Source organism: Notechis scutatus, chromosome 5, assembly GCF_049901735.1.
Source record: "Notechis scutatus isolate UNSWTSFEM ecotype Mainland chromosome 5, rNotScu1.2, whole genome shotgun sequence".
NCBI classification, from domain to species: domain Eukaryota; kingdom Metazoa; phylum Chordata; class Lepidosauria; order Squamata; family Elapidae; genus Notechis; species Notechis scutatus.
Genome location: NC_142013.1, coordinates 70,832,471 through 70,858,991, shown reverse-complemented (window position 1 = coordinate 70,858,991; position 26,521 = coordinate 70,832,471). Strand labels below are relative to the sequence as shown.

Here is a 26,521-nt window from a genome sequence, read left to right as displayed (position 1 = left end):
TGTCCAGTTATGCAGGTGTCCAGAGATACCATAAGATTTTAGTTTTAGGAGTAGTTTGTCGTGTACCACTGAATCAAATGCTTTACAGAAGTCTATCTAAATTGCGTCTATTGCTTTGCCCTGATTGAGTTGTGTAGTCCATATGTTTTTACAGTGTAAGAGTTGCAGATTACAGGATAGTTGTTTTTTTCTGAAACCAAATTGTTTATTAGAGAGTAGGTTGTTTGTCTCTAAGTGGAGGATAATGGATTGGTTAATAATTGATTCCATGACTTTACAGGTGACACAACATGAAGAGATTGCTCTGTAATTTTCAACTAGGCTGGGGTCTCCCTTTTTGAAGATAGGTTGGGCAAGGAGCTGGTCCTAAATGATTTTTCAAAGATTATGCTTAGAGGTTCGGCTATGGCAGTGGATAGCATTTTTAAGAAGCAGGCACATATTCCTTCCGGTCTGTTGCTGCCTAGGATTGAACTCTCAACCTTCCAATTGGGAGGTGAGCATCTTCATCTCTATGCCACCGCACCACTCTAAAGTTAATATATTCAGTTAATGAACAGAAATATGAATAACTCTTACATTACTTAATTCATGCTTAGCTCTTTCTGGCCACTTTTTCAAGTACCCTAATCATTAAGGATTTGTTCGTTACTAGAACTGGATAACTAGATAATCAACTATATGGTGCCGCATCCAAAAAAGGTTGCTGCACCATATAGTCCAGGGGTGTCAAACTGGATTTCTTCAAGGGCTGGATAATCATTGTAGTTCTGGCAGGAATAGCTAATAACCAGGGATGGGATACGACAGGGTTAACTACCAGTTCAGGATTTACGAGCTTCCCTACAGGCTGCGAGTAGTGTGCCTGTAAATCGTCATCAGCAGCTGCCTGCAGAGAAGCAGCCTTTGAAACAGCCCTCTTTTCTTGCTTTTCTAACTGCAGCTGTGCCTCGTTCGGCAGCTGAAGTTGAAAAGTCAGGAAATAAAGATCAGGTAAGAGCCTGGGTGGGTGGGCAAAAACATCAGCAGACATAGAACCGATTCTATTTCTGCTGCTCTTCAGAGCTACCGGTTCTACAGAGGTGGACAGAACCGGTAGAAACCCACCCCTGCTAACAACCTAGAAGATAGGCTCAAGATCCAGGTGGCTGGCAGAAGCACTGCAGGCCAGTCCTTTGCTATTTTTAGACCTGCCCTGGTATTTGACACCCCTGGTATAGTCCTGAAAAAACTGAATGGCCTTTCTGCCTAACATTGCTTAGAAAGTTTATGTTTACCTGAAATTGCATGTCCAGGTGATATGTAATTAACATATTCATAAAGATTCAACATAGTGAAGGCAGTTACTGTCTCCATAAATTACGATTTTTGGAGAATGCTTTTGTTTTGTAATTCTTTTGGCATCTCATCTGAAAAGTGACTTCAAGTAAATATTGTCATTACCCATTAGCCGTTACTATTATTATTGAAATTTCTGCAGAGGTTTCATGTTCTCTTGTTTTAAAAATGGGCTGCATGAATTCAGAGTATTCATCTTTTACGGACATATGCATGTATCTGAAATTAAAAAATACTTTTGAAAGACTGTTAAAGCTCTGAAAATGAATTCAGCAATAATTCAGAAGTAATAAACACAGGAATGAAATTAGAAGAACAAGTGAAGGAGACGTTGATAGCCTGGGGGAAACCTTTGGTTATGGGATAGAGTTGGATAAATGGCAGAAATTATGGGATAGAAACTATAAATTAACAATGTCAACAACTTATAAAGAAAATTTGTATAAGATGTTTTACAGTTGGCATTTTGCCCCGGCAAGACTGGCAAAGATGTTTAAAGACAAATCAGCGAAATGTTGGAAATGTCACCAGATACCTGGAACATACTATCATATGTGGTGGACATGTACAGAAGCTAAAAGATATTGGACAAAAATACATATGTGGTTGGAAAAGATGACAAAACAACATAGATTTAAAACCTGAGATATTTTTATTGGGGATTTTACCTGAAAAGTATAGTAAAGAAAAAACATATTTAATCATACATATATTAACAGCAGCTAGAATTGTATTTGCTCAAAATTGGAAAAATGAAAAGATTCCGATAGAGGAGGAGGTGATTATGAAAATATTGGAATGTGCAGAAATGAGTAGATTAACATTGGCAATTAAAGAACAAGAAGAAGCGGAATATTATATGATATGGAATTTATTTTATAAATGGTTGGAAAATAAAGTAAGAAGTTAAATGATATTGTTATAATGATAAAATATATACGGTTGAGCAGTTTGTAACAGGAATATAACCCGAGTAAGAAATGTATACAAAATATAAACATTTGCACAAGATATACGTACCCAGTCGACACACTGTATAACTGAAAGATGGATTTGTTTTAAAATAATTAAAAAAAACATACAATATTTGTAACTGCCAATTTTAGGCAATTCTACATACTGTATGTTAAAAACAATCTAAATACTGTTACATTGAGGTAGTGATTATAGGAGTGCTTCACTCTAATTTAAAATATTTTGACAGATTCCACTAGGTGGCACTTTAAGGATATAGCAACCAGTTTTTATTTCTGTTACTTTTATTATTTAAAATAGGGATGCATAATATTTATTCAGCTGCATTTTTCAGGTTTTGACTTGAACATTCTCTGGTAGAATGTATTACACTGAAAACAGGGGTTGCAGCTTGGCCATCATTGTTTTTTATAATTTATTTTTACATGCTGTTTCTTAAAATGAATAAATTTCCGTACTTCAAGTTTGTAATTAGCATCAGAAACATCTTAGGATAGGGGTCCCCAACCGCCAGCCCATGGTCCACTACCAGCCATGGCCTATTTGGAATTGGGCTGCATGAGTGGCTGGTCAGAGTGTGTTTGTATGCAGCAGCTTGCATGTGCGTCAGCCTACCACTTGCACGACCCAACAGTTCATCAAGTTGCAAAGGTTAGGAAACGCTGTCTTAGTATACAAATAACACATATACCATGCTTATCATTATTCCCATTTATATTAGCAACACTAGGTAAAGCATGGTAAGCCAAAAAAATTAAGACCAAAAAAACTCCACAATTACCTATAAATCTAGTTTATTCCACTAACATTCACTTATATTCTCTCCATATCGTTCCTTGAAAGCTATCCTGGATTTCACCATGTATTGCATTTTGTTATCAAAATTCTTCTCTTTATGAAGATCTCATTAATTTCATCCAACCACGACTTTCTTTTCTCCCAGTTTATACACACTTCATATATTTGGTTTTGCTATTAAATCCTCATTCATTTTGCAGATTACCTGGATCTATGGTAGTTGGGGTTCAGGTCAGAGTACAGAATGGAAATTGGTTGCTCAGATTGCTCTTAAAGCGAGGCATTGATGGAAGGACCAATGCTATCCCTGTTCTGCTAGGCCTCTTGGCATTCAGTACTATTAGCCACAGCATCCTTAATTAACTGTATATTAAGGGCTTTGTATATCCTAGATAAATTCTGATTGTATGATTCACATGAGTAGAGAAATTCTATCAGGACATATGATACAAAAGGGCAGCTATTCTCAGTAGCTGTTTTCTTCTTTTTGAACAGCTTCATCTCCAAAACAGGTATATCCCCAGTGGCCTTTTGGAGAACAGTAATTTTGTATTCTCCTTTGATTCAGTGATTACTTCACAAAGAAAGCAATGCATCAGTTTTATAAATCTTAAAACTATATTTAACATGCATTCATTTGCCCTATGTCTTCTTGATTTACCACATGTTCTTCTGAGGACCCACTTCCACTGTATTCATTTTTATATTTCTCCTAACATATCCAACTTTCACTTTCATACAACAGAAGCCTCATAATACAGCATAAATTGCCCACTTCCAGCATTTTTGTTAGGAATATAAGTCACCTAACAGGTATTTGGATTAGAAATATATAAACCAGGATAAACATTTTAAAACTGTATCTTTAAGAAAATGCAAAACTGTAATTAGGTGTGGTTTCCAGAACCCAGAAACCTGGGTTGTTTTAGTCTGATTCTCAGAAGAGAGTGTGAGTGTATCTCTGTTTCCTTCTGTTGGAAAGTATTGCCATTCCTCCATTTTTCCTAATTGACTGCTATTTCTGGATTTGATGTAAGTTTGTTACTGAACTGTTTTTGACACTGGAATTTGTTATTGGATTATCCCTGGATTGAAAAAACTGACTGATTTACCTGTGAATGACTTTGGACTGCCTATTTTGGACTTTGCTTAACGTTTCTGGAAGTAAAAACCTACATTTACTGGACAGTGTATCTGTGTGCTATATGTGTATTATTCGAACACTACTCTATACGTCTCCCTGTATGCGCTCATTCTCCTAACAGGGAATTACCTCAACACTGGTTATGGGCCCAGACCATACTAGGCACAGATAACTGAGAGTTAGTGTGAATGCACAGTACTGTATACAGACAGCTGTTTAATGTTTAATTGTGGGTTACTATCCTGGTAAAGATGGCCCGAGACACTTCAACAAGTCTATCACTGATAACCCAGTTGGATGGAACAAACTATGTTTCCTGGTTTATGAAGTGCAGTCTACTTCTACGTAGAGAAGGTTTATGGAATGTAGTTCAAGACCCACCAGATGTAAATGCTTGGGATCCAGCTAATGAGGATGATGCCAAGAAACTTCCTGGCTTTAAACAGAACAAAAAAACAAGCTCTTTGTATAATTGGACTAACACTGAATGACCAGCAGCTAGTCCATATTCGTGGAGAAGAGTCTGCTGCTAGGTGTTGGGAGAATTTGAAGAAGATTTATGTTCGTGACAGTGTAGGTGCACACATACATCTTACACGTAAACTGTTTAGAGCGCATCTTCTGAAAGGTGGAGATATGTTAGCTCATTTAAACTTCATGAAAAGAACTTTTCAAGAGCTACATAAAAAAGAACTAATATTTTGGAAGAAGGCGGAGCCTCCTTGCTGACAGACCGTAGATCGCATCTCTCTGCAGCTATGGCCCGTGCTCTTTCGTTGGAGAGCCCCAATCATTACGATTAGGGGCTGAAGCTGCCTTGGAGGGGCGGCAGAGTAAGGGGAAGCCACAAGCCAGGGTGAGGGGAGCCGCATCTCCCCTCCTGGGCTTGGTCTTTTTCCCCCTGAAGACGACTGCAGCAGTGGTTTAAAATGGCCACCCCGAAGAGGAGGACTCAGCTGGATTAAGATTTGTGCAGGAGGGAAGGAAGAGGTGGATAACATCTGACAATTGATAAAATCTGACAATTGGGCGATGCAACTGAACAAAAGTACCCCGGGATTAAGGTAACATGGAATTTTTAAGAAAAGAAAAGTGAGCAGCGAAATTACAAAGGGACAGGAAAAAAAATAAGAAAATATTTCTGACAGCTAAGTGGGGCTTCGAACCGGGAAAGGAAGAAGCCGGAACTAAAGATTTAACTAAATTGGACTAAAATATTTTGGCAATAAACAGGCATAAAATAAAGCTGGACTTAAGATTGTCAAAAAATAATAATAATAAAGTTTACAAATTGGAGACTGGACTGTGTTGGAATATTGAGGTTCGAAAATATTGAGGTTTAAAAAAATAGGGGAAAAAGGTGAAGACTTTGTATAATGGAGAGTGCCACCTTTTGACAAAAACTTGAGCTCAAACAAGGGAAAGCATCCTGTTTCTGAATGAACTTGTGTGGATATAATATTAAAGAAATATTGAAACAAAGTAAGAAACTTAGAAAGTGAAAGCAGAACTAGAATAAAGAAAAAAGCAAGGAAAGACTGACTGGGATTGATTGATGTTTTTGGTATAGACCCTGGGCTGGAACAATTGAGAACTTTAGAAAATTGAAAGAAGAAAGAAGGAAAGTAAAAGTCTTTTTTTTTTTTGGTGGACTTTAACGATCATAAAATACAAGAGTGTGTAATGATGATATCTCTTCGGGAATTAAAAATGGAACTTAAAAATATGAGAGAATTACTACAGGAAAGAGGCGAATCACTTTGTTCTGTGTTAGAAAAAATGGAAATGGCGATTGAAGAACAAGAAGAAAGAGCTTCAGAGGAGGAGGAGTCGACTCAAGGAGAAGACATGTTAAATAGACAATTAACACAAAGAACGCTACAAAGAAGTGAGGAAAGAAGGAAGGCTAAAAAGTTGAGACTTAAGAAGGCAATCAAAAGGGGGAATACCTGTGAAGTTGGGAAAGACAGAAAGACCCAGCAGAAAAGGGGAAAGGAAGATATTAAGAAAGAGAGGGATATAAACTGGAATGAGAAAAGATATGGGGAAAAGAGGGGGAGGAGAAGCAGTAAGAAACAGGTGCATGAAATAAAGAAATACGGAAATAGTAAAATATTGAAAAGAAATTGTTTTTTCAGAGATAATGGTTGATGAATTAAAAAGATGTTTCTGCAGGGTGACAAGGGGTAATAAGAATATTTCTGCAATTAAAAATATTTAGAAAATAGGGTAATATAGATATTGATAACTCTTATTAAAAATTAAGGGGGGGAAATATGCTGCGGAATCCAAATGAAATGATGTAATGATTATTATTGTAACTTCTTAAAAATAATGGTTTATTGGGAATCAAGATGAGGGAATAAAGGTATATTTTAACCATTGAGGTGTCACACTCAAAGCAGTAAAAGGGGGGGAACCTATACTTGCATTTTTTCTTTAGTGTTAAAATTTGTATTAATTTAGAATTTATAAAAAGAATGTGTAATGGAAAGGGAATATGACAGACTAAAGAACCAACTAAATTAATAAGTCATATAGACTATTAAAAGCAAGGAGAGACATTGGTAACCTTTATTATTATTATTATTATTATTATTATTCTTCAAACACATATTGTTTATCTTTATTTTTAAAATAAATATTAAAGGATTATATTTGAAATAATTGAAATGAAACAAAAAGATGTTTCGATTGAGATTAATGAAAGAGGCCAGAATTAATGTGTTTGTTTCTCTCCTAACTGAAAATTTGGAATGGAAAAGGTAATAATAGAATTAAGTATTCATATATGAATGTATAATTGCTGTCATATTTGTATGTAAAGGTGATGACCCGGAAATATGTTGCCCACTAAAAAGAGATTTTTGTTTCTATGTGAAAAACTGAACAAAATTTGTTAAAAAAAAAAACTAATATTTTCAGAGCTGCATCAAATTTACATCATTCTTTCCTCATTGGATGAAAGTTTCCCTGTATGCGCTCATTCTCCTAACGGGGAATTACCTCAACAATTTTCCCACTTGTATTAAGATGCATTCTATTAAGATGTACACATTTATCTACGTGGTCTGGTTTTTCTAAATTAAAAGATAAAAATGAAAAAGTACTCAGTTTGGAAAGTTTAGAAAATGAGATGAGCTGCTGTTTTATACATAGATCGTATATATGGAATGCCTGATGGTTATATTATTCAAGTGTTCAAAATCTTTTTAATTGAAAATGAAGTTATCCTTCAACACCTTGTTCATTACATGTAAAACATTGTGCACTAAAAGTTTTATACTTTATACTTTATTACATGGGAATTTCAGAAAACATATTTATTCATTCATTTTCTGTAGCTTCTAGACTACTCCAGCCCATTGACACTTCCCAACCTTTAAAAACTAAGCTCATCTCTGGAAGTCCTATCAAATGGTAAAAACTGTCTATCAAAGGCATGTACAGAATCCAATAATCAACACTGGGAGATGAGTTCTACTGTTTATATGTGGAAGCATGTTAAATTTGAATGTGCCTAGAAAAATGACAGAGCTTGTATCATGGCCATCATCCCTCCCCCAATACCCAAATTAAGAATGAAAGGCTGCAATTATTGATAGTACAGAAGTTTTCACATTGTTACAGATAGAACAAGACTCTGAAATAAACTCACATTTGCCAGTGAATATGTCCCCATCACAAGAAAGCAGCCCAGCAAAAAAGGTAAGGACATATCATGTATTCTTCAGTACTAAGTTCTTGTTTTAGATCTATAAAATTAATTATATACTGCCATATATATTTATTTTTAATAATTATATTGTTCAGTATGGTGTAGATAACTTCAAGATTGTTCTTCATTATTTTTTGCTCAAATCTTGTTTTCATTTCCCATTGTTTATGCCATTTTGCCATTTTTAGTTTCTAATAAAGTTTGTTATTGTCATTGTGTTTAAAGAAAATATTAAAGCTAAGAAAATGCTCATTTAATATTTTAATCTTGGTCTCCGAATTTTTTTTCGAGAAAATATAAATCTCTTTTAAAATGGCAATCTTAATCAAAAAGCTAATCAACAGGTGTATGACTTATTTATTAGTTTTTTTAAAAAAAAAATCCTGCCTTTATTATTCTTATAAATAGCTCAAGACAGCGAACATATATCTGAGCATCTGAAAATCTTTCAGAGTTTTTAATCCAAGGAAAGATTATCTCAGTATTACGTCTAAAAAAAAAGAAATATACCTATTTTTAAATAAAGATTCTATAAAAATATCCTATTGTCATTGAAATTATTTCTGGTGGAAAAAATCAGACTTTCCCTTCATTAATTAATTTTTAAAATAAGAATTTTTTCCAAGGATTTCATAATAATAAATTAATGAAGTTATATAGTCAGGAATTTTGAGCTGAGATGTATTTTTAAGTTCAATTGATTAATGCTGTGACAATATTTTTAGAACAACTCATGTTGCATTTGTAAAGATGAATTATTTGGGCAGAAGAACTCCCTGTCCTATATATATGAATGAGTCCAGTGCAAGAAAACTGCAGCATCCCTGGCAGAATGTTCAAGTAAGATACCTGGATTGGACTCAACAGGTTGGCAGCAATTTCAGACTGCCAAATAAACATGCATGCCCTGAACATGTAAAATTCTACAGGATGGCACAATATTATTTTAGCAGTAGTTATGTTAACATTAACAATGTATAGATTGCACACTTTACAGATGTTTTCAATTAAATTAATTTTCAGGCTAAAATAATTCATTCTACAAAGCTGTTTTTTTCTAGAGTTATGGTATTGTATTGTGTGGTATTGTATTTGTATTGAAATACTGTACATTCCCTAACCCATATTCCATAGTATCTTCTGCTTCGTATTTCAAGTAACATTCTTTTAAGTGTTCACTTTTAGTCCAATTTTTCATTTAATAGTTGAAATATTGCTTCAGTCCAAAACAAAGAGTTGCATAAATATTTCTGTATTGTGCCAATGTCAAAGCTTATTGCTGAAGTTAACGACGATTTGGGCCTGAGAACACATCAATAAAGCATATGATGTATTGACTGGTAATAAGGTACACAATTTGGAAACTGTGAAGCACTATGAAAAAAATTACTGAGCCACTAACCAAGAAAGTTTGGGAAATTTTGGTTTGGAGTTTAATAGTCATTTTCAGGGCTTATAAAAATCAACAAATGATACAGTATACAAAACTGGAAAATTTTAGCTTTTATAATGTTTGCAGATCCCTTGTTTATTGTTTTATCTCTTCTTTGTTCCTTTTCTTCACAAGTTTCCATATTTTCTTTGAAATGTCTAATAAAAATATTTTAAAATATGATTTTTATTTTATTTTATAGGACCTTGTACTTACTCAGCTACCATCAAAGCCAATTCACAGGAAATTCCGACCTGAAAGCCACATGCTGGAGAACCAGGAACTTTCTCCAGTGAAAAGTGCAACCGCTTCTTCCTTACCTACCATCAAACCTCACCATGCATTTCCAAAGTAAAAGGGCTGACTTATGCTACATGAGAAACTGGGAGAGGTGTGGGTTTTTTGACAACATAGAGGGGCTTAGATTTCCTTCAGAGGTAATATGGGATAAAATGCAAGTGAACTACTTTGAAAATATCTCTTAGGGACACAAAGAACAGATACAGATACAGTTTGTGCAATTCATTTCTTATTAGTTTGGGGAATGCTAATCCATTGTCAAAAATATCTGTACTGCTAAAATATTACCCTCTGGACTATGTAGAGGACTCTCTAGAGAACAGTTAATCCATGTTTCAGTTGTGGGTGGAGAGTTTTGCAAGAGCCTGGATAGAAAATTGTATGTCCCTTCCAGGACTCTAATTAGGTTAACAGAGGACAACTTATGTGCACAGAAACATTTTCTAGTATTTGAATATGTTCAATCAGTCCTTGCTTTTCCCCAAATGTTCTAAGATGCAAGGAGCTACTATAAATCATACCCTTTTAAGGTATATGTAATGGGTGGGAAGGGTAAATAATGTGGAAGTTTGAAGTCTCCTTAGAACTGTTGTGATCTGCAAGCAGTATTGTTTGAGCCTCATTTATAAGGAGGTGTTTCCTAGTGGTATAATATATTAGAGGAAAATGCTTGAATTAAAATAAACATATTTGTTTTCCTTAGTTAGATCTGAGAGATGCGGAAGAAGTCAGTTGAAGAGACTAAATTTTTCAGGAAAAGGCACTGGGAGATTCAAGAGCTCAAACTGTCAACTGCTTTAGAAAGACAGAACAAGTCAAGGACTTATTTTCACATAAGCTTTGTGTGTTTGCAAAATAAAGAGTCTGCTTTAGCTCATGTGGTCAACACCTCATTGAGAACTATAAAATACCTCTTAGAAATAATTTTGGCTTTGTTGTCCTAATTCATTAGTTTTGTTTATAAATAAAATAAATAAATATGTAAATATCTTTCTTTTTAAAAATGGAATAGAAAGGTATAACAAATCCAGAGGATAATTTTCCAAAAATAAATCTGTTTTAGTTTGTGGCATCATAATTTAGGACTGATTTATATGCTATTAAGCAAATATAGTAGCAAATATAGTAGCGGATGTAATAGATAGTTTTATTTATTTATTTTATTTATTTATTTGATTTGCCAATTGTTTACAAGATAATAAGTATAAATGTATACATAGTTGTGAATACATGAAATGGTTACATATAAGAAAAATAAAAGAATAAGAGAAACAATAGGACAGGGACGGTAGGCACGTTGGTGCGCTTATGCACGCCCCCTACAGACCTCTTAGGAAAGGGGTGAGGTCAATAGTAGACTGTCTAAGGTTAAAGTTTTTGGGGTTTGGGGAAGAAACTACAGAGTCGGGTAGAGTATTCCAGACATTGACCACTCTATTGCTGAAGTCGTATTTCCTGCAATCAAGTTTGGTGCGGTTTACTTTGAGTTTGTATCTATTGTGTGCTCTTGTGTTGTTATGGTTGAAGCTGAAGTATTCATTGACAGGTAGGACATTGCAATGTATGATTTTGTATACCATGCTTAAGTCAGACCGAAGGGCGTAATTCAAGGTTTTCTAGTTCTAGAATTTCAAGTCTGGTGGCATAAGGTATTCTACAGCGAGTAGAGGAGTGGAGAACTCTTCTTGTGAAATATTTCTGGACTTTCTCAATTGTGCTAATATCAGATACGTAGTGTGGGTTCCAGACTGATGAACTGTATTCGAGTATTGGTCTAGCAAATGTTTTGTATGCTCTGGTTAGTAGTGTGATATTACCAGAGAAAAAGCTACGTAGGATTAGGTTAACAACTCTTAATGCCTTTTTGGCTATGTAGTTGCAGTGGGCTCTAGCACTTAGATCATTAGAGGTGAGTATTCCAAGGTCCTTTACAGAGCTTGGGTCATCAACAAGATCTTGACTATTCAGCTTGTATTTTATTTTCTGATTTTTTGCCAATATGTAAGACAGAGCATTTATTTGTTGAGATTTGAAGTTGCCATTTGTTTGACCATTCGGATACATAGTCAAGATCTTTTTGTAGGGTAGCAGTATTGTCTGTGGTATTGAACAGCTTTACATCATCAGCGAAGAGAACGCAATTGCTCTTAATATGATCACAGAGGTCGTTTATGTAGAGTATGAAGAGAGTTGGTCCTAGAACACTGCCTTGGGGAACACCACTATTGACAGGTACTGGATTTGATAGGGCGCTCCCGATTTTGACCATTTGTTGTCTGTTTGACAGGAATGCTTCTATCCAGTTATGCAGGTGTCCAGAGATACCATAGGATTTTATTTTTAGGAGTAGTTTGTCGTGTACCACTGAATCAAAGGCTTTACAGAAGTCTATGTAGATTGCGTCTATTGTTTTGCCCTGGTCGAGTTGTGTCGTCCATATGTTTTTGCAGTGTAAGAGTTGCAGATTACAGGATAGTTTTTTCCTGAAACCAAATTGTTTATTGGAGAGTAGGTTATTTGTCTCTAAGTGAAGGATGATGGATTGGTTAATAATTGATTCCATGACTTTACAGGTGGCGCAGCATAAGGAGATTGGCCTGTAGTTTTCAACTAGGCTTGGGTCTCCCTTTTTGAAGATGGGGATGACTGTGGCTTGTGACCATAGGTTAGGCAAGGAGCTGGTTCTGAAAGATTTTCAAAGATTATGCTTAGAGGTTTGGCTATGGCAGTGGATAGCTTTCTTAAGAAGTAGGCACATATTCCATCCGGTCCAATAGATAGAGATGGTTTTAGGTTGCGTATTGCTTTTTCAACATTGTCTTCTGTGAAATCGATATGTATTAGATCATTGTTGTTATCTGTGTGCGGCTAGGAAATATTGGGCATGATCCATTGCTGTTTACAAATACTGAGCCGAAGAATGTGTTAAAGATGTTGGCTTTAATGGTGTCGTCGTTGCAGTCTTTACCATCAGGTCCTATCAAGGGAGGGATGGACCTTGAGTCTTTTAGTTTGTTGTTTACAAAATTGTAAAAAGCGCGGTGGAATTGGTGCTTAGAAGGTTTTCCTCTTGTTTAATGTGATAATTGATGCATTCGGTCTTTATCTGGTGGCATAGATTTTTGTATCGGTTTTGAAATTGGCAAGCGTGACCAGATTTGTTTTTCCGCCAGAGTGATCTCTTTTTGGATTGAAGTTTCCTTATTGATATGGGTAATCTGCTTTTTGTTTTGTTTTGGGAGTTGTTGTTGGTACATATAGTTTGATGACTCTTTTGACTTCAAGTAAAAATATGTTATAATGGTCTTCAACGGTATTGCATCCAGTGAATAGAGATTGCCAATCAAGGGATGAGAGATCGTTGTCTATAAGATCATAGTTGCCTTTTTGAAGTTACAATAGGGGATTACATCATTGTGGTGATTTTTGTGTGGATGTATGTTGAGACAAAAGTCGATCATATTGTGGTCACTACTGGAAAAGGGTTCTTTAGATTGTATTCCGTAGATTAGGTTCAAACTGTTGCAGAAGATGAGATCGAGGCAGTTGTTTAGTCTAGTGTTGTTGGTTACTAGTTGTTCCAGTCCCAGATTTGTAATAGCATTGTAGAAGGTTGTGTGTATGATTTCAGTTGTACAATCATTTAGGGTCCAGTTAATATGAGGTAGATTGAAATCACCAAGAAGGATAAAAGGGTATGGGCAGGATGCAGCCCATGTTAGTAATGTATTTAGCTTGTTTACATGTTCGATGTCATAATCAGGTGCTCTGTAACATAGTAAGAATCAAATTGTGATATTTGAGGATAGTTCACCGATGATGGTTTCAGGAAGGGCAAACTCCTGGGTAACTTGGATATTTTTAGATGTAAGGATTTTTATAGAATATAGCAACTCCACCTCCTCGACGATTTTCACGATCTGATCTGTAAACATGATAGTCTCTTACTGTGGTAATGGAGTCGGGGAGAGATGCATTGAGCCATGTTTCACAGACAAATATAATGTCGAAGTTAGCCATATTTAGGAGGAAGAGAAATTCAGGTATTTTATTCACGAGGCTTCTTGCATTGAGTAGTTTGCATTTAAGGCCGGCAGTAGTTGGAATTGAGGTAGTTGGGGGCGTGCGTGCCTAGTCTTGGGTGATGGTGGATGGGTTGAGGTAGGGTTGTGGTTGAGGGTAAAAGCTGAGTATTGGGTTGAGTGGTTTGCAATACTCAGCTTTTACCCTCAACCCACCAACCTCAACCCATCCACCATCACCCAAGACTACTTCTTTGTAATACATAAACTACTTGAGCTGGAAGGAAACCAACAAAATATTATTTAATAAAGGAAAATAACAAATGTATCTGGATGCAAATATTCCTAATAAAGTTTTGAAGAAACTGGGAAATGTGAGTTATATTCCTCCTTTGGCATGAAAACTTGCTAGGTGACTTGGGGCCAAGTTCTGACTTGGGACTCTTTCTTAGTCCATTCCCGGTTACAGGATGTTGTTGGGGGAAATAGAAGGTGATAGCATTATACCTTGAATGATACAAGATAAAACTGGGATATAAATCAAATAATAAACACAGAGGAGAATTCTATAGGGAAATTAGATATCATGTTGGAAATCATAGCCATAGTTTACTTATACTTTAATGACTTTCTACAGGGGTTACATATTTTAAAGGTGCATGCCCCAACGTTTTCCCTTTGTTTTAATTTAAGCCCACCATGTCCTCTTTGTCTATCATCTAAATTGTCCTATTAATTAAAAATAGGGGTTGTCTTTATCTCTGGCAGACAGTCTTCAAAGCAGAAGAAAGCTATTCAGACTGCTATTCGCAAAAACAAAGAAGCTAATGCAGTGCTAGTTCGGTTGAACAGTGAACTCCAGCAACAACTGAAGGTAAGGAATGCTCATGCATCTCTTTTTGCACTTGTACATGAAGAAAATGTAAGCATTAGTATAAAATATAAATGTTCTTCTTGAAACAGAAGAATGGGTAGCTGAGAACTGGAGTGAAAAGGAACCTTCCATGAATTAAATAAAGTTAAATATATTTATGGAAGTGATAAATATGAGTTCCCTACGTCCTCATACCATTTTCTACACTGACAGAAGCTCTCCCTTCATGTCTCTGTATGAATAAATGTTTATATATAATCATATTAGCACTTAAAAAAAATAAAACTTTGTGGTCATGCGATGAGGAAATGTCCTTTTTGCAGAGACAATCCCATTATTCAAAATGTATTTGAAGTGGAAAGTAAAACACATTTTTCTAGTTAACTAATCTTTTTGATGCAAAAGATACTTTGCTATGATAATTTGGGTTTTGATATTTAATATATCCAGAATATATATAACATATATATATATAGCACATATAGCTCATCAGAATTCTTTTTCTTAACTGCAAATAAGTCCATTTCCTACAAATAAGACAGCAGAATAACTCCTAAATTATAAATAAAATTGAGACAACTGTTTTCTGAAATATAATTTATTTACTGCCTACATCTATGGAAAAAATATGTAACATTAATGTTAATCTTCTTTCCAATGGTACTTTTTATCAAGTGATTGACATGGGTTATTGACTGCATTTCTTTCATATTTTTGACCAGTTGAGTTAATTCAATGATGGTCCCTAAAACTCTTTATCAATGAATGCATTCAACTGATCAGTATCACAGTAGAGTTCAAGAGTGCTAGATAGATAGATCAATACTGCACGAGTCAAAAAGAGGGCTGTGAAAATATTTACAGACCCGTCACATCCCAGACATAAACTGTTTCAACTCCTTCCCTCAAAATGACACTATAGAGCACTGCACACCAGAACAACTAGACACAAGAACAGTTTTTCCCCAAAAGCCATCACTCTGCTAAACAAATAATTCCCTCAACACTGTTCAACTGTTTACAAAGTGCACACTACTATTACTGTTAATCTTCTCATAACTCCTTATCACCCATCCCCTCCCACTTGTGATTGTAGGACTGTAACTTTGTTGCTTGTATCCGTACGATTTATATTGACTGTTTCCTAGTATGATTTGATTGCTGATCGTACCCTATGACTATCATTAAGTGTTGTACGTTATGATTCTTGATTCTTAATGAATGTATTTTTTCTTTATGTATACTGAGAGTATTTACACCAAGACAAATTCCTTGTGTGTCCAATCACACTTGGCCAATAAAGTATTCTATTCTATTCTATTCTATTCTATTCTATTCTATTCTATTCTATTCTATTCTATTCTATTCTATCAAAAGTCTATGGTTTAGTTTTCAGAAACTTAAAACATATTTTGGAAAAAAAATGTTTGTATCTTAGGTATTGAAACTTCTTGTGGAATCACAACGTAAACTAAACTAAAAAAAAAAAAATCAGGATAATGGTGGAGCATTCAAATTACTATCCAACATTTGAGTATCAGTTTATTTTGTTATTGCTATAGTTTATTAAAAAGACACACAGTGAAACTCAGAAACTGCAAAAGTAGAGTTCATAAGTCTGCATTTTAAAACAATTGTTTTTTATATATACATATTTCTGCCAAATTGCTCTCTAATTATTTCATATCATTTGTGCTATCTAGGAAGTTCACAAGGAACGAATTGCACTGGAAACTCAATTGGAGCAACACCGCCCTGTAACTGTCTTATGACATTATTTTTGCACAGTTTGTTCTATGAAACATGGCACTTTGTATAATACGTTGGCATATGTTTTTTCTAATAAGGCAGCTTCATCTGGAAAAAATAGTTGCCAGATATCTTTACATTTCTTGTACCGCTTACCTTATTGGCAAGAAGATGCACACCATCCAAATGACAACCATAGTACCTAGTCTATTTCCCCACTAATCTAGCCAAACCTTTATTTCCAAAGGACATGGAGAAGGACATTTATGTGTGTATCGAACAAATTAGTTTATATTTTGCTTAATGCTGATTCATACTTTATTATTTTCATATGCTTTCTATAAGCACATTGTATTTATCGTGTATATCTTCCTAGTCTCCCCTCCCTTGTTTTTATGATTACTAATCACCTTTGGTAGAAAGCACAACTCTTGTATTGATAAAATATATTCGCACTCTTCTCTCTACAACTTACCGATGCATATCAATTCCTTGCCTATTTCTGAAAGCTGACATGCTGTCACTGTTCCCATATATCTGCTGCAGTTTGAAGGAAGCAATGTACAGTGGCCTGCAGCCATAGTTTAATACACTGTGCACAATTATTAGGCAAGTTGTATTTTGGAGGATTTATTTTATTATTGAACAACTAAGCTCTCAGTCAATCCAAAAATGTTAATAAATCTCAAACCTAAATATTTAAGAAAGTAAAAGTGAGGTTTTGGCTTTCTTAGGAGAATATCTATGTTTGCACAATTATTGGGCAACTATTAGTGTGCAGAATTATTATGCAACTACTGTATTTTTTGGACTATAAGATGCTCTGAACTATAAGATGCACCTAGTTTTGGGGGAGGAAAATGGGGGAAAAATCTGCCTCTGCCTCCCAGCAATTTGGCTCCTTGCAGAAATAGCAAACAGCCTGGTCAGCTTCAGCACAGCCAGATTTAGCATGAACAGCTGATTGTCAGTTGGATTGGCCTTCCGGAATACTAACAATCAGCTGTTCCAGTCTGCAGGTATCACCACCACCTATCACCACCTCTATGCGCCCCATTTATGGCCTCTGTGCGCCCCATTTACGGCCTCCATGTGCCGTTTTCGGCTTCTGTGCATCCCGTGGGGCATGCAGAGGACAAAAAAGGGGCATGAGGAGCCAAAAGGGGTGTGTGGAGGCAGCTATAGGCAATGGCGATCCCTACAGACTGGAACAGCTTATTGTCGGTATTCCGGGAGGCAGATCCAACCAACAATCAGCTGTTTGTGCTAAATCAGACTGTGATGAAGCTGATCAGGCCGTTTGCTGCTTGCTGCAAGGAGGCAAATTGCTGGGAGGCAGAGGCTGAAGACTGAGGGTGGGGGCTGGGGCTTCAGCAACATTCGCTGTATAAGACCCACAGACATTTCCAGCCACTTCTGGTGGGGGGGTGCGTCTTATACACTGAAAAATATGGTAAATGAAAAATGAAAATTTGCCTATCATTTGTTTGCATATGTTAAAAATAATAAGAATAAGTACCAGTAACCAAATTCAGAGATAGAAGTAATGAAATTAACAAAAATAAATAGATTAGGTCCTACAGATCTACAAAGTAGCAGCAAAAGTATTTGGACAAATAAGATCCTAAAAACCAATTGTAAATCCAGCTGCCCACATGGGAGTCATCTTGGAGGCCCTGTGATTCAAACAAATGGAGAAACAAATCTAAAAGGACAGAATATAAGCCGATCTGCAGCCTGTTGAGCTCCGCTTGAGTTGGAGCTCCTCACCACAGGAGTCGGCGGATCGATGGCTCAGCACTGGGTTGTACTGAGGCGGTTGATGGTAGCTAGCCATGCTCCCCTCGTCCAGATGGAAAGAATGGACTCACGGCGCCACAGCAGCATCCAGCACACACAATGAACATCAGCGACACGTCAACAGCCCATGATGCGACGCCCAGACGATGGGGGACAGTGCCGATAGCTCGTGATAGTTGCCTGTCTATAACCAAAGTTGAATCGATTCATTGACTGGTGGAGAGTGCCACACACACACGTACCTTGGGTGCAAGCTGGTGACGGGCGGATAGCATACACTGTGGTGTCAGACAACAAAACAACAATCCGAGTAAGAGAAGGGATGTTGGGTGGATGTTGGGGCAAGACTGCCAGATGTAGGGGAATGTGTCGGTAATGACTGGGTGGGATGGATAAATGGAGTGCTGGTGGGAGGAACTCCCAGTGGTAACTTTCTTTTGCATGCTCGCTGCTTCCTGCTGTCTCTAAGGCTGTGAACGAATAAATGGCTGGTGTTTCTCAATGTGTCTGCTGTTACTGCCTCATCTGCTTAGCTAGCCCAGAGACTGGCTGAGACAGCCATCTAATGAGGAATTGGCGAACCAGATAGTTCCTCAACACCAGCCATCGGTGTGACAAATCCCCACCAGAGGCCAAAAGAAGGAAGCTGGGGCTAGCTGGTAACATCGGAAAGGCCCCTGAGGCCAAACAAATGGCAAGACAAGTTCCTATCTGAGGCTAACAGGGAGGGAAGCCGAGGTGATCCGAGGAGTCTCCCAAGCAAAAAGTAAGCAATAAAATGAACAGTAATAAATAGCTGGGCAGCCAGGGAGAGCCAGGGAGTGAGTCGACTACCGCTATGAAGGGAGGCCAACTTCCCGAGAGCTGACGAGGTGAGCTAAGTGGAAGGCGAATCTCCCACTGGCTGCTGTGAAGAACCCAGCCATATAATTAAAAAAAAAAAAAACTTAACACACCAACGCCTCAGACAATCATGACTGGCAAACACCACTGCCAAGCCCCCATCCAAAGAGAAGGGGACTGCTATTGATGAGTTTTATGAATCCTGCATGTGCTTTGTCTGTGATGAAGCATTTGAGGAGGATGACAGTACCATCAAATGCTCCCTAAGTGACTCAAAGGCCCACTACAAGTGTTTGGGATTAATGAAAGGTGTAGCCCAGTTTCTTCAATCAACATCACTAAAAACCTCCCAGTTTGTATTTCCACTATTCTGCCCATCCTGCAAGCCCAGACTTGACAAATTTATTGTTTTCCTTGAATGGATGGACACTTTAGAAGTGCGTCTAGCATCCCTTGAAGAAAAGGGTAAAATGTGGAAAAGTGAAATACCAATATCCCGGAATCATGACACAGCACGACAATCCAAGCCACAGGAAATCACTAATCCTGCTAGTAACATTTCCATCCTTGTCAAAGACTTTGAACACGAACAGAAATGTCCCAATGCTATCTTATTTGGACTGGATGACACCAAGTCCAACGACATCACAAAGGTTCGCAACATCCTCAACAACTTCCAGGCATCAACCATCGCTCCTAATGAAATCGATGTTTACTGCGACGGCCCCGAGTTCAAGAATAGTGACGGCTCAGTGGTCACAACGCTTCTGCAGTCGTTTGCAAGAGTGAAACTAACACAAATTCATTTCCACAATACACTAACTCGCCAAAAACTGCACAAACCATAGGAAACTTCATTCACAGCCCAACCTGTCCATACTGCAACGTGCCCGCGAGCTCCGCTTGGAGCTCAAAAGATGCCAGGACCAAGGAGAGACTGTGACCTGTACATAGACTACTGTGCTGACTATCAAACGCAACATCAGTGGCCCACATCTCAACAATTGCCCCCTCAACAACCAAAAGTAGGCATGCACGCCTCCAACTTCCTTCAGGTCCACCCCTGCAGGCCTAAAATGCAAGCTACTTAATACAAAAAGCCTCACAACAAAATGCCCAAATTCCTCCTGCTTCTATATGCAGCCCTATTTGACCTTATAGTTGTCTGCGAGACGTGATTGAATGTATCATTTCCAGACTCCATTATTACAGTAAGTGACTGACATTTTCTGACTGCGTTAATTGTAGAGAGGGTGGAGTTGCTATCTTCTCTAAAAAATCTCTAGGTCTGAAGAAGATAATCATTACACAGGAGTTTGCTCTTCCTGAGACCATTGTCTGCGAACTGTCCCTAAATACCGCAGTTCATTTCTTGCTACGTTAAAGAGCCCCTGATTATGACCTTGGTCATACAAACAAGCTAACTGCACTACTAATGTGGGCAGCTTCCTGCCCGCACTCCTTTCTCTTTCTTGGTGACCTCAATTTGCCCATTGGACCCTAAACAAATGTACAACAAATGTACAACTGAACCTATGCATGCAACTCTGTACAATGCTGTTACGACTCTGGGGCTGGAGCAGTTGGTCATGAACAACACTAGGCTCAACAATTGCTTAGATCTTATCTTCTGTAATTGCTTAAATTCAATTTATGGTTTACAAGTTAAAGAACCCTTTTCCAACAGTGATCACAGCATGATTGATTTTTGTCTCAATTTGTGACCTTGCAATCATTAAAAGCAGCTGTGTCCTCTTCACTGATGACGTAAAATTATTTAACACCACCAACAATGCTGCTGCCCTACAAAGTGACCTTGACTGTGTCAGAATGGTCACGCATTTGGCAACTCCAAATCTCAACTAATAAATGCTCTGTCCTGCACATTGGCAAAAAAAATCAGAACACCAAATACAAGTTGGGCGTAAACAATCTTGTAGATGATCCTCACTTTGTCAAGGACCTAGGACGGGTTGGAAACTCGCAGCTCCAGATCCGCATTGGACCCTCTACTCCGGCTTACTGTTCCATCACTGGCTGGTCCCACCCCTTGCCCTCCCTCACCTGGCCTGAGAAGTAAGGGCAACGGTGAGGGATGGAGAAGCGTACAGTAACTAACAGTGACCATATTACCTCATTAGAACTTTAGTATTCAAGGCAAGGCCGCAATGCATCAGTTCCTTAAATTGAGAAGGACAACAGGATAAGGTCTTTGCTCACAAAAGGCATCTATCTGGCTACTATTAAAATGCATGTGGGATTACATGGTCTGGAACTGAAACAGACAGGTTCATTTTATAGCCCATATTATTCATTTTTAAAGTCCAAGTCTTATTAACTTGTAAAGCCAGCATAGAGTCCAACATCACGAAATCCTACCCATTTCCATTAAACCAATTAGGATTTGCTTTTTCTTGTTTTCATAGTGAAAATCTTAATTGTGTTCTTGGCCCCAATCACATTTGCAATATATGCTTTTATTTAATCCTTGCATCATAAAACAAAATTCCTGTAGAAAATGCCATTCTCTCAAGTGGTGGTGACAGAACTGCACTGCATTATCACAAATATGAAGCCATTCCTTTAAACGCAAAGTACACTTGGTTTAAAATTAAGTTTACACATAAAAACTAAGGGTAGGTTAACAGATCCTTTTGCTGGCTTTAGATTTTATTCAAAATGTAAAACAGGTGCATCTCTTTATTTTGATGATTGATTAATATACTCATTAAGCATGTAAGGAACTTTATTAGGAGTGCACTATATAAATCTTAAACGAACAATTTTATGCAAACTTTTTCATAGGACTGCAATACAAATGCCATCCGTTTAAATATACTTCAAGTGGACACAAAACAATGTCTTGACTGGTATTGTTTGAAATAGTAACCTGGAAGTATTACATATAATACAGCTGTTTAAATCATTTCAAGAATAATTTCAATTTTATCAAAAGCTTGTGTGCAAAAATACTTAATTATACTAAATATATATGTTCTATTTTTTGGAGACAATAATAATTACTGCCTACAATAATATAATTTAGAAATTTCCTCTAACAACTGGTAGTTATATCCCTTTAAATATTAGTAGTCATCTGTTAGTGTATTTCTATTATTTACTAGAAATCTCGCCCCCAGAGCACCCCCCCAAAGCAATTAATCCAGGCTGCGCAGAAACACAAGACTGTGCCGCCCACATGGCCCGCAGGAACCCTCCCCGCCCACTCACTCCTTACCTGGTAAACTTGCCTGCTAAATTGTTATTTTTCCTTTTTCCGACCATCATCTGTTCTGCTGTGTCGGAAGATTTAGATTAGCTAGGAAGCAGGAAATGGTTGGATTTCTTGCTTTCTAGCTAGTCTTTAGATCTTCAGCTCTGCTTCCCTTAGGACTGAAGGTTTGCTTGCAAGCAAATTCAGTGCAGACTCACGGCAAGCAAATTTGAGAGACTGAGCTAGCCGATGACAGATAGATAGATCACTGAATGATTCTGTGAGCAACTCAATCTGCCTGCTTTGCCTGAGTTTGGGTAAAATTGCTTTTTTAATAAAAAATTCAATATTTACATACATGGTGTGTTGTGAATTAATTTTGTGAGTTTGCTTGCAAGCAAATTTTATGTGACAGACTGAGCTAGCCAATGGCAGATAGATAGATCTCTGAATGAATCTGTGATTCTGTGAGCAACTCAATCTGCCTGCCTGCTTTGCCTGATTTTGGGTAAAAGTTGCTCCTTTTTAATAAAAAAATCAATATTTATATCAATATTTATAATATTTACATACAAGCCATGCCCAGCCAATCACATGACCACCAAGCCATACCCACAAATTAGGCCACGCCCACAGAACCGGTTAGTGGTCCCTGGGATCTAAAATTATGAGTTTGGTGGTCCCTGAGGTCCAAAAGGTTGGTGACCCCTGGTTTAGAGCACCTCAGTTCTCTACTAATTTTTAACAGCTCCTTGCCAGTGTTGCACTAAGAAACCATAGTCACTGCACCAACAGCCAAGGGGAACATACCATTTTAAAAAAACATGTACATACAAGAGTCAAAAACCATGTCACCTCTTTTCTGTACAATGCCTAAAACATGGGTCAGGAATAATACCAGTTCTGAAGTTGGCATAGTTAAATTTCTTGTAGAATAAGCTGCTGTATAAAAAGGTAGGCTGCTTATATATTAGATTTTCATTTTCAAAATTTTCACTGGTGGTCTCATTTTACGTAAAAAAAGAAAGTACTAAATCATAGGCTACAGTAATTTTACATCATGAGTATGATTAATCCTATGGCTTTGGAACATTAATTGCAATGCTTTAATATGTGTTGTTATTAAAAATAATGTTTAACGTTCCTACGTTAGGGATAAGCAACTTGGGTCAGCTTTATTTGTTATGTCAAGAGTCTTATTCCAAAAGTGGGTAGGTACAAGGCCCAGTTGAACAATTTCAAAAGATTCCAGGTGTGAAATGGATGTTCACAAACCTTTAAGGCACCATTTTTAACTCTTAAAACCCTGAATTGCATAAAAGAAAAGAAAAAAGCTAATTTGGGAGAGCCTCCAATTAGGACCCTGGGGGACGTACCTGGGTGTCAGTTTTGGAACTTTAGTAGAAAATAAAACAAAGGTTCGAAATAACTAGAATGGGTAGGGTAAGATTTATTTGGAGGTGACTGTGTGTCTTAACTAAGCAGATGAACATATTCTGAATCCAAAACTGCTCTTGACAATGGAAGGAAAAGCAACGAATTACAGTTGAACAAATAGGATTTTTTTAAAAGATGTATTTTCTCCTCACAGTGTAAATACTATTTATGTTAGAATTGTCTCCAGTCTATTTTTATTTCTTGTAAATTAATGCATTTAATTTTGAGGAGGATTTTATGGGAAATCTTTGGAAAGAAATTCTTGTATTTTGAATAGCCTTAGGATAGGAGTAAAACTGCCAAATCTTGAGTGTTTAACCCAGACACACACCAACTTTGAAATAAATATTTTGGTTGATAGCTCTATTTGGGAAAGACTGGTAAATAATTTGTGTACTCTATGAAATAAGAGAATCTATTTTGCCAGTGCATGATTATTGCAAGTGATTAACATTATAAAAATATGTTTTATTTGCTATATGATGATACTGTGCTATTAAAACTATGTATTGTGATTTGCTCCTCTACCAACTTTTTAGTATATAATAACATCCTTGAGATCATTATAATATTTTTTCAAACTGCTATACTATCCTAAGACAATTTTTGTCATTTCAGAAATACGATGCAATAACATGTACACCCTTGTGTATATGAAATGTTTTCGCACCCAGAATATATGAATAGAAGAAATTAAAGGAAACAATGCTTTAGCCAATATGGTCTGAATGTCTGAAGCAATGTCATTCTTTTTTCAAAGAAGGAACAGCTGAACCCTTGAAATTACCTATTCAATAGTTAGCAGCTGGATATTAGGCTAAGCTGACCCACATTGAGTCACAGGATTTACCACTATTGTATTTTTTATATAAATTATTTTTACATTACTTTCACATCTATTAACACTCATACATTTAGGCTTTAAATGAACTTATGAAATGATTCTACGTTTTTATTTTCTATAGCTAGACCAGGCATAAGAAACAGCAGACTCTGTGCAACAATAATAGCATAACACACTCTACTGAATTATAATGTATTTTGGTTTTGGCATAGCCTACTTTGTAAACCTGGTTATTGCAGCCTGTAAACCTGGTTTGACTGAACATGTTGAATAAACCTCGCCTACAACATCATATTAAACAAATAATGACTTACCATGCTTGTGAAAGCAGCCAACTTTTTTTCACTTTTTTCCAAGTTTCAAAAGCACTACGGATTTTCCCATATTAGTAATTAATGGCACAAAGGTACAGATAGTCCTGACTTACAACAGTTCACTAGTGACCATTCGAAGTTACACAGCCAGAAAACACCTGGAAAATGTCCTGAAAAACAGTCTGTTTTAGGCCAGTTTTCGGGCCGTTTTCACCATTTTGGAGGCATTTTTGGACTGAAAAATGGCCTGAAAATGGCTCCGAAAAACGGCCTGGTTTTGGCTGGTGTTCAGGCCATTTTCTGACTGAAAAATGACAGAACACAGCCCGGAAAATGGGTGGGGGCGGGGTCAGCCGGTGGTTCGATTTGCCAGTTCTATGAACCGTGGAGAATTGGAACAACCGGTCCAAGCGAACTGGTCAGGATTGGCAGCAGCCCACTTCTAGTTTAAGCCATTCATTACTGAGACCCTGAACCCAGCAAACAATTATCTACACTACTAATGGAGTATTTATTCAATATGTAACCTGTTTTAGTAATCTGCAGCTCTATTCATTTCCTTAAATAGTAAAGAGCATAGTAATAGGTGATAGGACAGATGTTCACCAGTTGTCACTGGAAAAAAGATGAGCAGAAATCCGCATAGTTGAGTTCCTACCATCAAACTGCTCGGATGAATCAAGTATCTCTCTAGTTCCTGATTGTTTTGTAGAAACAACCATATTTGTAGCTCTCATTAATTTCTTTGGTATTTCTTTTAAACAACTGCCTGGATTTAATTAATGACACTTATATCTGCTTTCTCACAGCAAAGAACTCAAGACAAAAATTAGTGAAGGGTTTCAATGGCCTATCCAAATGCTGCCTGAATCCCAATCTGCTTTGCTTCCCCAAGGAACCTATATGTCCTCGGCTCTCTTTAAATAAGAAAACAATATTTTGCTGTTCTTTTGGGGGAAAATACTATATTGTTCTCTTGGAAAACTTTCCCCCAATTTAAGCTTATGCCATAATATCCGCTTTATAACAGCATTTTTATATTTGATACACCTGTACCTGCCTTAGCAGTAGAAATGCTCTTTTTTCCCCTTAGTAATGCCTTCCATGCATGTCTGGATTCAGCTCTCGGAATATCTTATAAATCTGCAAAAAGTATACTGTAAAACTGAATGGCTACAGGAGGAAACATAGAATTCAAAGCTGTAACAGGATAATGACCTCCCTACTTTGACATTAGCTATATGGGTTGCTTCCAATTATTTATATACTGTTCCCATTCTGTCAGTGTTAAGGACTGTTACACAGATTATCATAGTAGCAGAGAAATGAGTGGAACCTACTTTGCATCAAATTTTCAGAGCAGAAATGACAGGCTGGATTCAGGAAGGAAAGGCTAAGAGCAAAACGAGTCCTTTAAAAAGAGCTGTAAGAATCTAGACAGCATGTGTAGAAGAGTAGAACACAATTTATTGAGGGTGTCAGAGAACTTAGAAATAATTCTATTTTGGGGACAAGCCATGATATACAGTGATCTTGCTTTGGATCATCATGCAAAGCAATATCACTTCACACAATGTTTTATATTGCATTACCAGCTGTGAATTACATGATACATAGTAGATTATTTGCTGGTGGATTGTATGCCTTCCAAACTTTCTCAATAGTTTCTCTTTGGAATTATCAACATCCCTTTTCAGACAGCGTGAAATCTCTAGCAAT

The 26,521-nt window shown here is 36.9% G+C and overlaps 1 protein-coding gene across 3 annotated transcripts in view; it reads left to right on the top strand.

The window, feature by feature from the left end:
- Window positions 1–18,652, top strand: part of REPS2 (RALBP1 associated Eps domain containing 2) — a 136,042-nt gene extending 117,390 nt beyond the window's left edge. The window contains exons 15-18 of one of the 3 annotated variants that reach the window (XM_087966984.1): window positions 7,886–7,963; window positions 9,608–9,756; window positions 14,496–14,601; window positions 16,305–18,652. In XM_087966984.1, coding sequence (XP_087823110.1) covers window positions 7,886–7,963; window positions 9,608–9,756; window positions 14,496–14,601; window positions 16,305–16,373 — 402 coding nt within the window. In that variant the 3' untranslated portion in view covers window positions 16,374–18,652. Of the gene's footprint in view, window positions 1–7,885; window positions 7,964–9,607; window positions 9,757–14,473; window positions 14,602–16,304 lie in introns of all 3 variants that reach the window. The other 2 variants (XM_087966986.1, XM_087966985.1) reach the window with 2 other exon arrangements.
- The last annotated feature ends 7,869 nt before the right edge of the window (window positions 18,653–26,521 follow it).